Source organism: Pelodiscus sinensis, chromosome 23, assembly GCF_049634645.1.
Source record: "Pelodiscus sinensis isolate JC-2024 chromosome 23, ASM4963464v1, whole genome shotgun sequence".
In the NCBI taxonomy this organism is placed as follows: domain Eukaryota; kingdom Metazoa; phylum Chordata; order Testudines; family Trionychidae; genus Pelodiscus; species Pelodiscus sinensis.
The window spans coordinates 5,128,641-5,147,287 of record NC_134733.1 but is presented as its reverse complement, the minus strand read 5'-3'; the positions used below and the strand labels follow the sequence as shown (position 1 = coordinate 5,147,287).

At 45.9% G+C, this 18,647-nt stretch overlaps 1 protein-coding gene and 1 pseudogene across 2 annotated transcripts in view; one reads left to right on the top strand and one right to left on the bottom strand.

Annotated features, from left to right (window-relative positions):
• Window positions 1-18,647, top strand: part of FBXO42 (F-box protein 42) — a 102,250-nt gene that overhangs the window by 25,755 nt on the left and 57,848 nt on the right. For both annotated transcript variants that reach the window (XM_075906299.1, XM_006115068.4), the window contains exons 2-3: window positions 3,848-4,114; window positions 13,132-13,248. In XM_075906299.1, coding sequence (XP_075762414.1) covers window positions 3,865-4,114; window positions 13,132-13,248 — 367 coding nt within the window. In that variant the 5' untranslated portion in view covers window positions 3,848-3,864. The remainder of the gene's footprint in view (window positions 1-3,847; window positions 4,115-13,131; window positions 13,249-18,647) is intronic.
• Window positions 588-734, bottom strand: LOC112544490 (U2 spliceosomal RNA; annotated as a pseudogene).

Sequence of the window (18,647 nt, the reverse complement as noted above, 5' to 3'; positions counted from 1 at the left end):
GAGCCCATGGCCTACCTGCAAGACATGTCCAGGGACCACGCTTTGAGAACCACTGCTCTAGACCTATAGCTGGAGAAAACAGTTAAAATCAGAGAGACCTTTTGTCAGCCTTTACAGCTGTAACTTTTGGTAGCAGCCAATTTCATTTTAAGGCTTTTAGCTATTAATGAGCCTCTGTGGTCTGAAATCACCAGTTTTATGTTTTTCCCCCTCATCTATAAAACTTAAGCCTGGGGTCACAGGTCAAGAGCAGATGGAACATTGTGACTACATGTAGCGTATTGGATGAGATCCACATTAGAAATTGATCCCATAGTCACGATACTAGACTTTATAAAGTTCTGTGCTGTGCTTTTAATGTTGTGCATAGTTGAAGTAGATTTTAAATTGCCAGTAAGACACTCAAGCTGTTTCCCACCCTGGCTTTATTAAAGTTGCTCTTTCCCCTAAAAAGTCCTCTGCGGTTGGTGACCACTGGTGATGGCCTCCAGCATAAGGCTGGTTCCACTGATGACTTTGCTCATCTTGCTCTCTTAAAGTAGGTTTGTGCTGTTGTGACGCCTCATGACCATCACACTTAGCAAGGGTCTATTTGAATTTTTTTTTCGTGGAGTGGACGGAGCAAGCTCCTTTTCCGACCTCCTGCTCCAAAAATCCATTTAATATAAAGATCTCAGATAGAGATCATATCAGATATTAAACCGATAAGAACAGATTGACGTTTATTGAGAGAATGTTTGCGAACAAACAGTACAAGCAGCACGGTATACATTTTGATACTGGTGTAGTTAAGCGAATGAGTACATCCGGGAGCCGGTTTGGGTTTAGGGTAGGGGGTAGTCTTGCACATGGAAGCCTGGTTGTATGGCACGTGGCGAAGTGTTAGGCGTGGCCCGCGGATGGGGCCCGCTGGTGGAGCGCCCTCATCCTCTAGAATATCATTCAAGACCCTTCAGTGGGGGGAGCAGAGAATAAGTGGATTCTGCGGGATGGTGGGGCGGGGTGGGGGTATGGAGCATGGCTTATGGGGAGCCCGAAGAGAATAATGGGGAGTGTGTGGGGCCCCGGATGTAGTTGGGAAGTGGGGTGGTGAGGGGTTGTCTAGTGAATGGGTGGTTGGGTAGGGATGCTCATTCTGTAGCAGAGCCAGTGGTTTAGGTGGGTTGAGGACTGAGTTTGAGAGGGTGAGCGTCCCACCGCTAGTCTAGTTTTAGAACCACTGTTGCGGTGTTGTGGGGGTGAGTGGATGTGGGGACCCTTGGCCAGGAGGAGATCCAGGATTCTTGGGGTCTGTCTTGTGCCAGGGATTTTATGGGTGCGGGGGGGGGGGGAAGTGGTCGAGTGAGCCTAAGAACAGATTGACATAATATAAATAATGTTTAAAGACACTTGATCTTAGCCTTAGCAAGGGCAGGGGGCTGTCCACATGCCTTGGAAGTAGCTCCTTTCGTTCCTGTCACGTTGTGAGTTGTCTGTCAGGGCTAAAAGTAACCAAATGTTCTTCATTGACCAGCTGCCGGGGGAGGGGCTATTCACTTTTCTTGGCTGGAGGGCTCATAGCCACCAAAAACATCAGAGTGGAAAAGGTGGCAAGGGAAATCAAGGAGGATAGGGTCCTTGGAGCTTCATAAGCAAAAAGAGAAAGGGAGTTACCCCTTCACTCTCCTTCCTTTCACTGTGCTTCTCTGGCAAAACACAGGGTTGGCAAACTTCCTAGGAACTTCTCAGGGAATGAGAAGTGGATGACTAATGGGGGAGCTGTCCAGCTCGCCTCTTTGGCAGCCCCCTGCTCCATTGCTTGCTCTTCCATTTGTGTTCATTTGCCCATGCTGTAACAGCTTTGGGGGAAAGACTGCCTACACCTGGTGAACGGTCTGGAACAACTACACACCTGTCCTGTCTACCACAGTGTTAAAGAATCTTTAAACCCTGCAACAAAAGCTCTTTCAACTTAGGTTAGCAACAGCACGGACTTGGATCATTAGTTACTGTAGAATCTGGTTTGGGAGCCAGATTGGAGCAGTGTTGTTTAAGAGCCACGGTTGTGTGAATTCCTTGTTTCATTTACTAGTATTATCTAGTCATATGACTTATGTGTATATATTTAGTTTAGGGACATGTGGTTGCACATGTATAATTCTCACAGCCAAGCTGATCAAGTATTCGTTTATCAATTACGATTGGTTAACATAGGGAATAGGGATGTTAAATATCGGTTAATTGAATAGTCAATTAACTTCAGGAATTCTTATTGGTTAGTTGACTATTCTGTAGTTCCCAGGGCAGGGCTGGCATCCAGTGCGCTCTGGCCCCACTCCTGGGGAGCCCCCTGCCACCCCGTGCTGCTGACTCTGATAGAGGCGCAGCAGTGTGCAGCGGCAGGGAGCTCCCTGGGAGTGGTGCTGATGCAAGCCAGAACTGAGCTGGGCTGCCTGCCCACCTGGCTCCTAATACACTTTAAATGCAGAGTCGCAGCGGGGGTAGGTCCTGGACCCTGCACAAGCCGGGACTGAGCCAGGCTGCTATAAAATTTACTGGCAGTGGGTGGCAGAAATGCGTGTACTCTATAGCATTCACCAAAAGCTTTTGCTTATTGGTTAATTGACTACACCATACATCCCTAATAGGGAAAGCATCCTGATTGGTGATAACTTAAATTAGTGAATAATTAAATCAGTGTTTTAATATATGCTGCAAAGAGCCACAGGAGACTCATTAAAGAGCCACTTGTGGCTTGGGAGCCGCTGCCTGAGTGTCACTCCTGTAGATGTTCTCCATGGCCAGGGACTGAGTACTGCTTTTTGAGTTTGCTGAGCCAAAGGATATTTTTCAGGTGTGCGAGTTGAACTGCTGCATCTCATAGATAGAGGGATATGGGATGTAAAATTTTGATCAATTGGCTAATCGAATAGTCGATGCAATTTGCATCAGTTATTCGATTAGTTGACAAGGGTGCCTCCGCCTTTGAAGTGGAACAACAGTCCCAGGGCTGTTGCTGCACTTCAGAGGCGAAAGTGCTGCAGGGAGCACGGGGGCCGGTGGGGGACTCAAGCAGTTCCCTGCTGGCCCTGTGCTCCTGCAGCGTTTCAAAGCAGCAGCGCTGCATGGAGCCCCGGATCAGCAGGGGAGTCCCTAGCTGACCCCAGGCTCCACGTGGCATCCCCAGCTGGCCCCGGGCTGCATGTGGCATTTCAAAGCAACAGTGCCATGCGGAGCTGTCACTTTGAAGCACCCCCTTCTCTCTCCTCCTCCTCCCCCCCACTTGCTGCCTCTTTCTGATAGAGGCAACAAGGGGTGGGGAAGTGTCTAGTTGACTAGTGTGTCGACTATCGGATGAGCATTTGCTTATTGAATAATTGACTAGTTCAGTGGTCCCCAACCTTTCAAGGTTGCCTGGCGCCAGGGGGCGGGGCCGTTCGCCCGCTGGGCGCCAGGGCCGTTCGCCCGCCGGGCGCCAGGGGGCCCGCGGGCACCGTGTTGGGGACCACGGGACTAGTTGTTCACATCCTTAAGAGGGATAAAGAACAAGCAGGCCAGTAAGGGAGGTGGCTTGCTCACTTTCCAAACACAGGCAAACTTTTTGCTTCAATGATGGCAGTAAGTAAGCATTGGTTTTGTAGGGGGAAGAGATGTTGAACACTTGACCCTAAATATAGATGACCTTCGATCAGAGCCTGTTGTCTTATTTCGGGCCTCGCAGTTCAAAGGACTCTATCAAAATATTTAACATGGGGTTTATTGAAGCAGAACTTGGTATAGATCTGCTGTTCAAATCCATGTTTCTGAGGCTTTGCTGAGCAAATTATTTATATATAAACTTAATATGTTTCCCCCCCTCTTCTTGAAGCTGTGAAGTGGAATGCCATGGCCAGTTCCTCAGACAGTGAAGATGACAGTTTCATGGCCGTGGACCCAGAAGAAGCAGTGGTGGAAGCGACAATGGAGCAAGACGATGAGCTGCATACTGAGCTGGAAGTTGAGGAGACTAGGCATAACCGATCAATGTTGGAACTGCCAGAAGAAGTTTTGGAATATATCCTGTCCTTCCTCTCACCATACCAGGAACACAAAACCGCTGCTCTTGTCTGCAAACAGTGGTATCGTCTCATCAAAGGTACAGCCATGGGGAGATCTTTTATCCTTTCATTTGTAGAAAGATCTATCAGTTTTCCTGTGTAGAATTTTAAAAACAAAGCAAAAAAGACATCTCTGTTGGTTGCCCTTCCTTTCACACTTTAATCTGGATGCTACAGGGTCTGCAGAGGAATAAGTTGTTTGCTTCATTCTGGCAGGGCTAGCAGCACTTATCTGCTAAAAAAAATATGGGAGTGTTGTTTGCTTAGTGGTCTCACACCAAGCTGGCAGACACGCTGTGCCATACTTATAAAAAAGTCACGATAAAACTAGTCAGCTGATTGCTTCAGTAGTACTCGCAAGAAATGGTTATGCACTGTTGCCTGCCTTGTATCATATCCCTCCATCTCCATTCACTGTAGCCTCTTAGTCATTCCAGGGTTCCTCGTGTAATATGGCTGCACATATTACTGCATAATTGTGCTTCAGAATCTAAGCCTTCATATGAAAACAGAATTAAGTCTTTGGCTTTTGTGGTTTTGAAGATAAACTTCAGAATGTGAAGTACATGTGAACTGATGTAATATCTACCTTAGTTTTCAGACAACTTGGAACATAGCCCTATTGTATGAGCCACTTCTGTTTAAGAACAGAGATGTTTTAAACATCAGCTTTCTTTCACTGTTGCTCATTATAGCAAAAGCATACAGTAAAGGTGCTTTATTGTTCTTGGTTGTATAGGCAGATATCAGACAAGCTATAGGGAGACAGCTAGATCCTCTCAAGGTTTTCTGGGGTGATGAGGACTCCAAAGACAGAGGGTGGATGGCTAAAGATTAGGTTGTCACACACTTCCTGTGTGACCTTACAAGTCATGTAGTCTGAGTCTTAGCACCTCCCTTCTCTCTCCCCTCCCCCTGTAAAATGTGGATAATAGTATTGCCCTGGCTGGCAAAGGTGTTGAGAGGACAAATACATGAAAGATTAAGGCATTCGGATGCTACCGCAGTAGATGCCCTATAAGTGTCATGGATTAAGTAGATGCTCCCCCAAATTTAAATTCACCTCTGTCCTGCCCAGAATGAAGGAGAGAGGATGCTTCCCTTCCCCAACAGTAAATGCCTCAATCAGTGCCAAGAAACAAAGTGCTCCCATGTCCCAGACCACTTCCTCTATTCCCCATCACAAGATGCTGAGATACTAGAATAGGGGTGGGCAATAATTTTTGTGAGAGGCCGCTCCAAAATTTTGGAAAGTGGTCAAGGGCTGCACTTTTCTGTGGAGGAGATGCGGGGTCTAGGATGAAGGTTGGGTGCAGAAGGGAGTCCAAGGTAAGGGACTGGGGTGCAGGAGACAGTGTGAGGTCTGAGAGGCAGTTTGAGTGAAGGAGGGATTTGTGACCTAGGTCAGGGGATTGGGGTGTAGGGTCTGGGAGGGAGTTGTGACTTTGGGCAAGGGGATGCAGAGGGTTTGGATGATGACCTGGGGGAGGGAGTTGGGGTGCAGGAGGGGCAGGGGTGCCAGAGGCAGGCTGTGGCTGAGAGGCGCATACCTAAGTGTCTCCTGGCCAGCAGCCCTGCAGCACCCGTAAGGCAGGTGGGACTCCCAGCAGCCCCAGACTGCTAGAAACTGCAGGCTGCTCCTTCCACATGACTCTCAGCTGTGGGAGGTGGAAGAGTCTTTCCTTGCCTCCATCCCCCAGGCCAATCTCTCATCTTCTATTTGGCTGGTTGTTTCCTGCCAATAGGAGCTGAGGATTGGGCTGGGGGCGGGGATATCACGCGAAGACTCCCCCACTCTGCAGAGCAGAGAGCTGCATGGACTGTGCTTTAAAATGTGACAGCTGTGTGACTGAGGGTCCTGGAAGGATGGTTTGGGGGCTGAATCCGGAGGCTTGGTGGGCCCAACCTGTATTTTGCCCAGCCCTGTACTAGAATGATGGGGGCTAGAACAGGGGTGGGTGTAAATCCATTAGTTTAAAAAAAAAATTTGAATCCAGATTATTAAAATTTTATTTAATTAAATTTGAAATGTACCACCCAAGTTAAGATTAATCTTACTGTAACCAGATAAACTTAATTTAAGTTAAATAGCAGTACATATTTGCTGCACAGCTTTTTAAAATCCATGTACTGAACTGATGGAAGTCACTGACTAAGCAGCTGGAACCAGTGTTTGTCAAATAGTTTAAAACAGCTTTGACAAGAGTAGCCTCTTTTGCTGGTGCAAACTGAATATTTTCTTCCATTTGGTTTATTCAGAGAGGTCAGCCTCAATGAGCAATTAATACAAAGTGGAAATTAATTGGGAGCTGTGAAGATAGGAAATCTACATGTGAGGTTGAGGACATGGTGACCGGAAATTATCAGTTCAGTTCACTAACTACTGATAATACCATATTCCCTTGTTTAATTACATTAGTTTTAAATTCCAAACATGTTCTGATCAATGTGCTGGATATATAAGAAAAACAGCTAAGGGAATGCTTATAATTAAAAAACCTAAATGCTGTTTTTGTGCATCTTAATTTATATTTTCATCCGAATGGAGCCTGACACAAATAAAATAGCACCTTAGGGACTAACAAAAAATGTGTTAGCTTTCGTAGGCACAACCCACTTCAGATGAATGGAGTTTAAGGGGTCCAGTTTTAAAATAAATAGCACAGAGAAGTGAGGGAGGTGGGGAGAAGAGGAGGAAAAAGGAGAAAGATTGACAATTTTTCCCTTTTTTCTTTTTCCTCCTCTTCCCCCCAATCCCCTCTGTGCTATTTATTTGAAAATTGGACCCCTTAAATTCCATTCATCTGAAGAAGTGGGTTGTGCCCATAAAATCTACCTACATTTTTGTTGTTCTCTAAAGTGCTGCAAGACTATTTGTTGTGTTTTTAAGTTTTTCCCAGTTACAGAGTAACACAGCTACCCCAGAAACAAAAATGTTCAACTAGTAAATAAATGTAGTATTCACTTGAATTTCTAATTTGATTAATTTTCTAATACAATAAACTGAGTTTGAATAAATGTAAGCTACAAATTACTTTAATACTGTTTGTCTGCCTGTCTATCTGGTTAGTGCAAAGAAGCACCAAATTTAGTGCAAAGACTGTAGCTGAAAATCATCATGTTTTAATGATTACCAACCAATGAGAATCAGCCTTTCTTTGGGAAAATAACTAACAAGAACAAATGCAGAACAAGATTAAAATCAATGAATTAGATAAAGGTTTCCTGCTTGATGGTTTAAATTGCCTTGATTTAGCACCCTGAGGTGGAGAAACACATACAATTCCACAATGCAGTTATTTTCAAAACAAAAATATGCAGCATAGTAAGTTGAGGCAGTATAAAATAAATGGGAATGAATCTCAAACAATAAATACTGTACTGATGGTACTGGATTTGATTAGGGCTGAGTGCTCTCAGGGAGACAGATGCATGAATTATAAAAGGCAAAGTTGCTTTATAGGTAGCGTGACCACATTGCTAGTGTGAAAAATCGGACAGGAAGGAGCTTGTGTGGGGGGAGTGGGGATAATAGATGCATATATTAATAAGTCCCAAACGTTGGGACTGTCCCTCTTAGGGATTTTACATGAGAGGGGGAGGGGTAAGGCTGGCTCCCCAGGAGCTGGTGCCAATGAGGAAGTGGCTCTTAAGCTGGTTTCTTGGCTGCCTGTCTTCCTCCTCCCTCTCCTCTGATACACAGGCAACTGTGTGGGGTGAGGGTGCTGTGATCAACTGTGCACGTTAACTGATAGGCCTACGCTCATCCGATAACTGTACACTATTACACTTTCACATCCCTAGTCCCTGTAAAGTTGAGATCTGGTCACCCTACTTGCAGGTCACAGATTATTTTTACTTTCACTGTGTTTTTTTTTTCCTGGTCACAGTTGGGGGATGTCTTAGGCCTACACTTGCCATCAGTGTCCGATGTGTTAAATGATCCATGCTGCATTCTATGAGCAGAGAATTCTCCATCTTCTCCCACTTTATCTGGCAGTTGCAAAATTTTGCCTGCTTGGTCTCCTGGAGATGAGGGACATTGAAATGCAAAGGCTCTCTCTGTCTGTGTGTGTCTGTCTCTGCCAGAACGTTGTGTGTCACCACCTGGTATTTCTGGGAATTATTTTAACTTGCAGGTAAAGCACAAATCCCCATCTCTGTTTAATAAGATTGTGAGTCCCTCAAGAGGACACATTGCTGCGATTCTCACTAAATTTACTTCTACTCCATTAGAAGACAACCACAACAAAAATAACTGTGCTGATTCAGCCTGATATTCATTAGCTTGTTCTGTTGCTGTCCCAGTGTCTCAGATTAAGCCCTCTCTGGCAGGGGTTTTCTCTGTCTCTGAAGCTGTGTTGTGCTGATCGCTGTACTGTGCAGATTAATAACAATTTACAGTTATCATGGGATAAGAGGGAAGGTCCTTTCGTGAACTGATAACTGGTTAAAAGACAGGAAACAAAGGGTAGGAATAAATGGTAAGTTTTCCGAGTGGAGAGAGGTAACTAGCGGGGTCCCCCAATGTCTGTCCTGGGACCCATCCTATTCAGCTTATTTATAAATGATCTAGAGAAAGGGGTAAATAGAAAGGTGGAAAAATTTGCAGATGACACCAAACTGCTCAAGATAGCTGTGACCAAAACAGACTGTGAAGAGCTTTAAAAAAATCTCGCCAAACCAAGTGATTGGGCAAATGAAATTTAATGTTGAGAAATGTAAAGTAATGCACATTGGAAAAAATAATCCCAACTATACATACAATATGATGGGGACGAATTTGGCTACAACTATTGAAGAGAGATCTTCAGTCTTTGTGGATAGTTTTCTGAAAACATCCACTCCGTGCGCAGCAGCAGTCAAAAAAGCAAATAGAATATTAGGAGTCATTAAAGGGATAGGGAATAAGACAGAAAATATCTTATTGCCTCTATATAAAACCATGGTACGCCCACATCTTGAATACTGCGTGCAGATGTGGTTGCCTCATCTCAAAAAAGATATATTGGCATTAGAAAAGGTTCAGAAAAGGGCAACAAATGATTAGGGAATGGGGTCCCCTATGAAGAGAGATTGGACTTTTCAGCTTAGAAAAGAGGAGACTAAGGGGAGATATGATAGAGGTCTATAAAATGACTGGTGTGGAAAAAGTGAATAAGGAAAACTTTTTTATTTCCACAATAAAAGAACTAGGGGGTTACCAAACAAAATTAATAGGCAGCAGGTTTAAAACAAAAGGAAGTTTTTCTTCACTCAGCACACAGTCAACCTGTGGAACTCCTTGCCAGAGGATGCGGTGAAGGCTAGAATTTTAACAGGGTTCAAAAAAAGAGCTAAATAGGTTAATGGAGGTCAATCAATGGCTGTTAGCCAAGATGGGTAGGAGTGGGGTCCCTAGCCTCTGTTTCTCTGGAGGTGGGTGACAGGGCAGGGATCACATGAGGATTATGTGTTATGATCCCTCCCTCTGCAGCATCTGGTATTAGCCACTGTCAGCAGACAGGATTCTGGGCTAGATGTACCTTTTGTCTGACCCAGTCCGGCCGTTCTTATATACAGAACTTTACTGCTGGCTCTTTTTTGGCAGGAAAAGTGAAGCAAGCAGGTGTTGAGGCAGATTTCTAGTTCCTAGGAGCCACTTTATGTGAATTCCTTTTGTAAAACAGGGTTGATATTTGCCAACCTAGGAAGGTTGAGAATGGATGTTTGCTAAATTCTTTGAACTTGTAACTCTGTATAGCTCCCAAGCGTGCTCTGCCCATCTGGAAGCGAGCAATGCAAAATTCTTTCACCACCTCAAATTATGGGAGGTAAACATTTCTCCCACACTCCTAAAGCAGCACAGCATTGAACTTCTCATCTGAAACTCTCCCTCTGCAATGCGATGTGTAGTCACCTGCTTGTTTGTTCTTGCAGTTAACATGGCTTAAAGGTATAAAGGAGAAGCCTTGAATGAAGTAGAAATTAGTGATTCATTCCCCAAAAGAATGTGGGAGAGGCGCACTGTGTACAGCATGGATGAATGGCTTTAGGCGCCATGGTGTTTGAGTGACTAGTTAGTCTTTAAAAACGAGTAGTCCTGTAGCACCTTAGTGACTAACAAAAATCTACATATAGTATCATGAGCTTTCGTGGGCAAAACCCATTTCCTTAGATGAGCAGAGTGGAGAGAAAAGGGGAGACCCTCACAATTTATAACAGAAAAAGTAGTGCTGGTGCTAATGAGGCTCATTGAGTGGGCTGGAGAAGCTCATGAGACTAAACAAAAAAATATATAAATAGATCTAATCTCTAAGGTGCTACAGGACTGCTGGTTTTTAAAGTTACAGACTAACACAACTACCCCTCTGAGACTAGTTAGTCTTTAACACTGGGACTGTGGCGAGGGGAGATGTTGTTTAGCAGGCATGTAATTTAGACAGTTACTGTTAACTACAGGAAAAGGAGAGCATAGTTGCTAACCTCTACTAGGGATGTGAAGGTTTAACAAGTGGGGCTGGAGCAGCTCCCCACCTGCCATGGTCAGGGGGTTGCTCCAGCCCCATGGGGGAATCTGCTGCAAACAGGGCTGCTCCAGCACAGTCCTTGCCTGCGGTGTGCCAGGGCTCTCTGCAGGCATGTACAGATGTTCTACCTTTGACAGTGCTGGCTGCAGAGGTGGTGTGAGGTTAGGTTGGCATAACCAGCTCTCTCGGGTGTGGATTTTTCACATCCCTGGGTGAAGTTTAGGTCCCTAGCGTAAATCTGGCCTAGGTTTGCCAACCCAGTGTTAGTGAAATCTCTGAGAAGACTATGAGAATTGCGGACATGGGGACATTCATCCAGCATGCTGCCCCAGGGAGAGAGGATTACCTCAGTCTTCTCTCACCACAGCAGCTTGGGTCCAGGTGAGAAGCACCTCTCCATGGCTGCTGCAGCTCCAGTGGGCACAGCTGAGGGCAGGGTGCATGTCCCCTGGTTGGGGCAGTTCCAGGTTTCTGCCTCCTTGAGCTCCCCATCCAGAGCGAGGATTATAGCAAACTGCATTTCCCCTTTGTTCCCTGATGAAGGGAAATAGCTAGCGAAGTCCCCATACAAATGGGCAGGGGGTGTTTCACATCCTCCCCTCCGCCCTAAAGGGCGCTGTGAGGCCTCGGGGGGGGGGGGGGGGGGAGGGGAGAGGAGGCACAGGCCTGGTACGGTTCCAGATGGAGGTGTGGTGAGCGCACTCCCATTTAGCCTCTTTTACTTGCCTGGCGATCCTCCTTTCTGTATGGTTTTATGAGAAACAATCCTATTCCAGGCACATCCTATTTTTCTGACACAACCAAACCGTACCTTGCTTTTGCTTTAAGTGGAAGAGGATAAGAGGAAGCTGAATACCGAATTTGGTGGGCCTATCTCTTACCGTGTGGGAGAAGCTCTTGGAGAGAGATACAAACAGACAGACAGACAAACTCTCTCAGAAGGCTAGTAGATTGAGAGTCTTCAAAGGTTCATTTAAAAAAACAGGCCGATGGTCATTTGATGAAGTAGCAGTTGTGCGCGGGTGATGTGTGTGGTGGTTTGGACACAACAGGCTTGCTTACTAGCATGGAACACAGACACTTGTCTTATAACACATTTTTTAATGTCCAAAAGTGTACTAAGCACTTATTCACCACCAGCGTAATAGATATTTAAATACACGAGACTGGCATCCATTTCTCACCTGGTCTCTCTGGCATCTGGCTCCAGCTAGCTGATTAAGTGGTGCTTTGAAGGAGGTTTGTTGGGCCTATCTCTGTTACACTTGGTTTCTTTGTGAATAAACTTAAGTCTCACTGGCCTGTATCCCACGTTTCTCCTCAGCACAGACGCTCCTTAACTGTAGTTAGGCATTAGCACACTGACCTATAATTCCCCAAACCTTCAAATTCTCAGCTGTTGAGCCCTCTAACCTACTTGTGACTTTCACGTAAGCGCTTGCCTCTGAATCACTACTCTAGAATATGGTAGTCAGCTGTATTCCACTGCTGGTAATCCACCCTAACTAGCTGTGGATTTTGGTCAGAAGAGGCTAACTGATACTAACTGATGCTTATTGGGTAGACAGTCACTACTTGACTAGTTACTCCCCCCTTGCTGCCTCTGTATCAGAGGTAGAAGTGGGGGGGGGGGGGGAGGGGGGAGTAGGAGCCGGTGTTGGAGGAAGCTGGCTTAAAAGCTGGTTCCTCCTCCCAGCACCATCTCGGAAGCAGGGGAGGCAGAGGCGCAGCAGAAATGGTGCTGGTCCGACAGCTGTGCCTCTGCCTTTGAAATGTAATGAGTCATGTGCAACTCCTACTACACTTAAAGGGCAGAGGCACAGCCTGGATAGCAAGTGCCCCACCCAACCCCTTGTGGACTAATTGAGTAGTCAGTGGAAATTCCATTGACTAATCAATTAGCTGACTAATTGAAATTTAACTTCCCTAACAGACACAGGTGTACATGATTAGATTTCACAAAGTGTTTATTCTGTCATCAATCTATTGAAGTTGAGAAGTCTTAAACAAATACCCGTGCATATCTTTTATATCTAGTTACCACCTTTGGGCCCCCTTGCTGACTTTCAGTTGTCTGTCCTCTGCCCTCTTGAATCCTCTTTGGACGGCTTTGGGGCAGTTATATTCCTTCTTTCAAAATGCAATTACTTACCTTCTTATCTGTAACCATCTTCTTACGCTGCCTGTGCTGCTTCTCCCTTATCAGTCTTGATATCCATTACTTAAACTGTAATGATTAACCTTTTCTCATTTTCTTCCTGGACCTGTTCTTGCAAAAGAGCAATAGTCAAGCATGCATGGCTTCTAGGAGAAACAGGAACACTGACAGTCATCCATTGCTCTCATAACCATAATATTTGCCATACTGAGTTGGACCATTTGTTCATCAAGAACAGTGACTTAAAACTTGCCTTATTTAGGTGTATTATGGGTTTTGTTTTTTCCTCAGGAAATTGTGCAATGCCGATCATGTAGAACAACTCCTTCCTAGACTTGACAATAAGTTTATACCAGAAGCACATTGAAGTATTGTTTTCTCCCTTCAGGTGTGGCACATCAGTGTTACCATGGCTTCATCAAGGCGGTCCAAGAAGGAAATATTCAATGGGAGAGTCGCACATATCCCTATCCCGGAACTCCAATCACACAGCGCTTCTCGCATAGTAAGTACCCATTTAGAAATGAAATATGAACTCTACTCATCCATTAATTCTGCATGTTTCACCCCTAGTAGCTGCTGTCTTGCTGGCAAAGAATTTATAATACAAGGTGTTTTTGACTTCGACCCAAGATGTAGCAATAGGGCACTCCCCTGTAAGCAGGTAGAAGTTAGATATTTCTCCATATTATTCTAATATATATCTCATAGAACTGGAAGGGAGCTTGAGAGTCATCAAGTCCAGTCCCCTGCCCTCATGGCAGGACCAAGTACTATCCCTGACAGATTTGCCTCACATCCCTAGAAATGGCCCCCTTGGGGATTGAACTCCCAACCCTGGGTTTAGCAGGCCAATGCTCAAACCACTGAGTTATCCCTCCCCCCAAGCCTCTTGCTTGCTATGCTTGCCAACCCCCCCGGGGGCAGGCATCCCCAGCTCTCACCCTGGCTGCTGGCGAGGGCCAGGTCAAGGTGTGGCAGCCCTGGCCTGCCTCTGAGGCCCCTCACCCCCCAGCCTCCAGGCAGGGCCAAGGCAAGGCCTGCCAGCCCCAGCTCTCCCTTTCACCCCAGCTGCCCCAAGGTCTGTCCAGCCCTGTTCTCCCCTCCCCACCCCCCCACACACACCTTGGCTGCCAGGCCTGTGAGGAAGGCGGGGGGGGGGGGGGGCAGGCTGAGGCCTTGCCAGGTCATGTGCTCTCCCCCAGCCACTGAGGAGCATGGGGCCGAAGGTGCAGCGCAGCAGCCCTGGGTCCTGAGCACTGGGGAAAGGGGAGGGAGGAGAGAGGGATGAGGCAGGCGGGATGCAGAGTGACATGATGACATCACTCTGTCCCACAGGAATTTTTTTTAAATATATATAGCGAGATGTGTGTGTGCAATAAGTTGTACTGACAACCAAAAGTGTATGAGTATAGATATGCAAAACAATTTGTTGTAATTGCTCTGATGCCAAGTTAAAAGTGCTTGACTTAGGAGCACAACTTCTGTTGAAAGTCAATGGAACTTGTGCTCCTAAGACATTTGGCCACTTTTGAAAACGCCTACTTTGTTTTAACAAGTTTTCTTCTTTAATGTTCAGTCCCTCTAAGCTTTCTGCAGTTAAAATGTTAGAAACACTAATGACTTGGAACATTAGTAGAGCTAATGAATTGGAGCAAGCTAGATTGGCACCTTCAGGCTTCTGCAGTAAATCTTTCTCTATATTTTAGAGATTTTCTGCATCTGTGTGTTTGAGAGTCTGTCTGTCTCCATCTATGAGTCTGAAGATAGTAAGAGCTAGAACCACCAAATTTGGTAGGCAGCCGTCCTCTTATCCTAACTTAAAGCAAGGTTAGGGTTTGGTTGTTCTAGGAAAACGGGCTGTACCTGGAATGGGATTGTTTTCCATAACACAGAAAGGGAGGAGGCTGATAGGAGGGACAGTTTTATATTGCAGAGTGGGGCAGCCACACCAGGAAGGGAGTGGCCAGCTGGGGCCAGGGCTCTCCATGTTGCTGGCCACTGGTCAAGATAAGTGGCCACTGTGCTGGAAAACCCCACCATCCAGCCAGCTGCCTTGCTGTCCTGGTGGAGCACTGCGGGGGGCCAGCACTACAGCCCTGTACCCCCAAGGAGCTAGCACTGCAGCCCTCTCTCCTTTGTGCAGCTGGTGGCCAGGACCAGCACCCCAAACCTCTGACCCATCCTGGTGGTCCTTGCCACCGCGAGCGGTCCCAGTGAGCTCGCCTGCCCTGAGCCCCCTGCACACCCAGCCCTCCACACTGTGCCCTGAGCCCCTGCACACCTCCAACACCCAGCCCAGAGCACCCCCTGTCACCAGTCCCCTGCCCTGATTCTGCACCCCCCACACTGCCAGACCTGTGCCCTGAAGAACCTGAGCAACGCTGGGTAAGTCTTCTAGTGTTTACATATTTCTGCATTATTTGGAAGAGGCTAAGCTGTATTTTACTTCATATAAAGCATACAGGATTGCAGATTAGAGGTATGGAAGAAATCACGTTTTGGTATGCATGTGACTTCAGAGAAGCCAATTACTTAGCTGATGCTGCTTAATTTATCTTTGCCTTCTACTTCTAAATTTTGAAAGCCCGAAAAATGTCTACCCTTTTGGGGTGTAAATGAAATGACAGTTCATTTATATTCCAGGAGTTCCTAGAGAATCTAGTTATGTTGTGTTAGGCAATTATAAACAACAAAAATTCAGTCCCTATGCTACTGTGTCTCTGATTCTGGTCTCTCTGGGAGATGGCTCTCCAGGGAAAAGGCTTTCATTTAAAAAAAGTAAATACAATGTGGAAGGCTTCTGAGAGTCAGTCATAAAAAATGTATGTTCACAAGTAATAAAACTTGAGCGATGCACAGAATATGGCATTTGCCTGCACAGGGCCTGCTGTATCGGAGATTGTGGTGGAGTCATTGTTAATCAGATATTCTATTGTCTGTCTTAATAACTAACACACAACAACTTGTACCTCCGTTCTAAGCACCAATGCACCTGAAGATGATTTGCACACTTTTTATGTCTTTTCCTCACCTGTTTGGTGCTGTTTACTGCCAGGCTAAGGGAGCAGCCAGGAAATTAGAAATAGATTTCTAGGTTTAGGGTGAAACTCGCCCAACCTAATAAAACCCACTGTCCAAGCAAGCATTTGCAAATCTCTCCCTCTCCCTCCCTCCCTTTCTCTCTGTCTATCTGTAAAAATTTCCTGCAGATTGTCAGGGACGTCATCTGTGTCCTCATGCCACCTCCATCCTCAGCTGCTTGCTGTGGCCAGCCTTGGCGCCATTCTCTCCTGCCACAGGCTACTTGAGCTCCCTCTTCATGCCCCAGGGGGGCTGCTCTGCTGGGAAGGAACCCCTGGGGCAGGGTCCCCTCTTCCATCTGAGCCTGACCCCCCTCTTTCCGGGCCATGCCAGGTCCCTTACACCATCCAAGCCCCACACCCCTGACCCACTCCTGCCCCCTCCTCCTGGCCGGATATCTACTCCCAGAGAGAGGGTGATTGGTGAGCGGAGCGAGCAGGGGGCACAGCCCCTACTATTACTAAAAATAAACTGTGAAAATACCCACAACTTCCTCTTTCAGCGTTTGAAAATTGTAGAGGAGTCTGTTCTGGTAAGTATGGGGACATAGAGACACAGTGGCATCCTTCACCTAGGACAGCGGTTCCCAACCTTTTCCACATGGGGACCCATTTTGACAATTCAGGAAGACTTGGTGACCCAAGGCAATTCAAAAGGTGGAGGAGGAAGGGAAGCAGAGCCACCTGGGGAGACACTTGGTGACCCTTTTGAAATGTAATGGCGATCCATATTTGGGCCCTGACCCATCGGTTGGGAAACCCTGACCTAGGAGGTAAATGGTTAATGAGCTAGTTTCATGAAAAGGGATCTCCTCTAGACTTGGTTAAAAACTCTGGAGAGAACTTTGCGGGAGAGAAGCTTCTTTGGTCAGCAGGATAACTTTGTAGTTAATTTAGGCTTCAGAATGTGTGTTGTGACAGTTTGTATGTAACCATTTGTTCTCCTCTCTCTCTCTCTCTCTGCTTTTTATTTGAATCTAGTCTTCCTTATATTCCTTTCTTTTGCAACTGAACTCATTGCTGTGCATAAAACAGGAGCAGTGGTCTACGGTAAAACTGGTAAACTTGTGGTACCTTGGTTCTTTGGATCAGAAGATCTGGGATTTCTATGGGTATCCAGTAATTAGGGGCTGGATATCATGGGGAACACTTAGAAGGGACTAGGGAACTGGGGTGCATCTGACAACCTGCAAGGCAAAGATAGGCCTGGTGTTGGCCAGAGTGGGGAGTGTGGGTGGCTGGCTAACATGCAGGTTGTTTTTAGGGGGCTAATGCACAATTGATTAAGCAAGCGTCCCTCATTTTGGAGGCAGGTGGTAATAACAAGACTCAGCCCTGGGTGCCCCAAGAAGTGTGTCAGCAGTGTCTGTTTAAACTCACACTCAGTCACCAGTCTAACCCTTTGTGGGTTCAGAGGGTTTTGTTAAATGATGTTTTGCATTTAGAATCCAATTCTACTGTCTTTGATCAAATATTTTGGACAGTGGCTCAGTGTGGGTGCAGAACCCTCTGTTTCTCGACTTCCATATTATCACTGCTGTATTTTTGAAGATTCCAATGTTAAAGCTTGGCGACCCTGTGATTTTGATTACTTAGGGTCGGGAAGGAATTTTCCTCCAGGGTAGATTAGCAGAGGCCCTGGAGGTTTTTCGCCTTCCTCTGTAGCGTGGGGTACAGATCACAGCTGGAGGATTCTCTGCATCTTGGGGTCTTCAAAGTATTTGAAGGCTTCAATATCTGAGATATAGGTGAGAGGATTATTCTAGGAGGGGGGGGGGGTGAGATTCTGTGGCCTGCACTGTGCAGGGGGTCAGACTAGATGATCATAATGGTCCCTTCTGACCTTAAAGTCTATGAGTAAAGCCTGGGGGGGAGGGAGGTTGTTGCATTTTTTTTTTAAAAGATTGGGTCTGGTTTTTGCAAAGTGTAGCAGAATTTTAGTCTTAGTGCTTTCATCTTGATCAGAATAAATAACTTATCCAAACGTAGTACAATTTAAAAATATACAATTATAATAGGGCAGTGACTAACTCTAGTAAAACCCAATGACTGTTAGCTACATAGAAAAGGCATGGAAAACAGCAAAGTGGAATGTTTGTTTCTAAATATTGAATCTTTGAGTGGTAAGGCAGGTTGCCAGAATACTGGCTTGTTAAAATAACTGTTGGAAAATGAGAATTGCTGTCCACAATCCAGGTGATGTGTTCATCCCTGCTGTGTTTACACCTGTGTAAGGGCATGAGGAGAGAAGAACAGAAGAAAACACCCAAAGTGTTGCTTCAAGAGTGATCGGTTTGGCTTTCCAATATGATGACTGACTATAATAGGAATACGGTCAGCCATGTTTTGTACTCAGTACATTAACTATGTTTCTGCCCGATGGCTTTCATTTACGTTGAAAACTTGGGCTGAATGTAGCAGGCATATACAGTTTTAATATCATGGGAATTTTTCAGTGCAGATGCTGGGGCTGCATGGAGGGGAGGGTGGAGAGGCAGAGGAATGCAGGATCTTGAGGTCTGGGGCAATAGTCTGTTGCTGACATACCAGTTTAAATCTGTTCCTGCGTCTGATGTAGGTGATGTAGTTGTTATGGCTCAGTGGAACTGGCTTTTAAGCTGGCTGACCCTCAGCACTAGCCCAGTGGAACATAGTTTGATTTTCAGTCTTACTGCTCATTACTATGGTGCTATCAGTCATGAGAAATAGAAAGTGATTTTGATTACTTAGGGTCATGAAAAACCCAGAGATGGTTTTCATAAAAGTAGATGTTTAGGTTTGGTGATTTCACCAACTTCAATTCCAGTAACTGTTTTGCTTC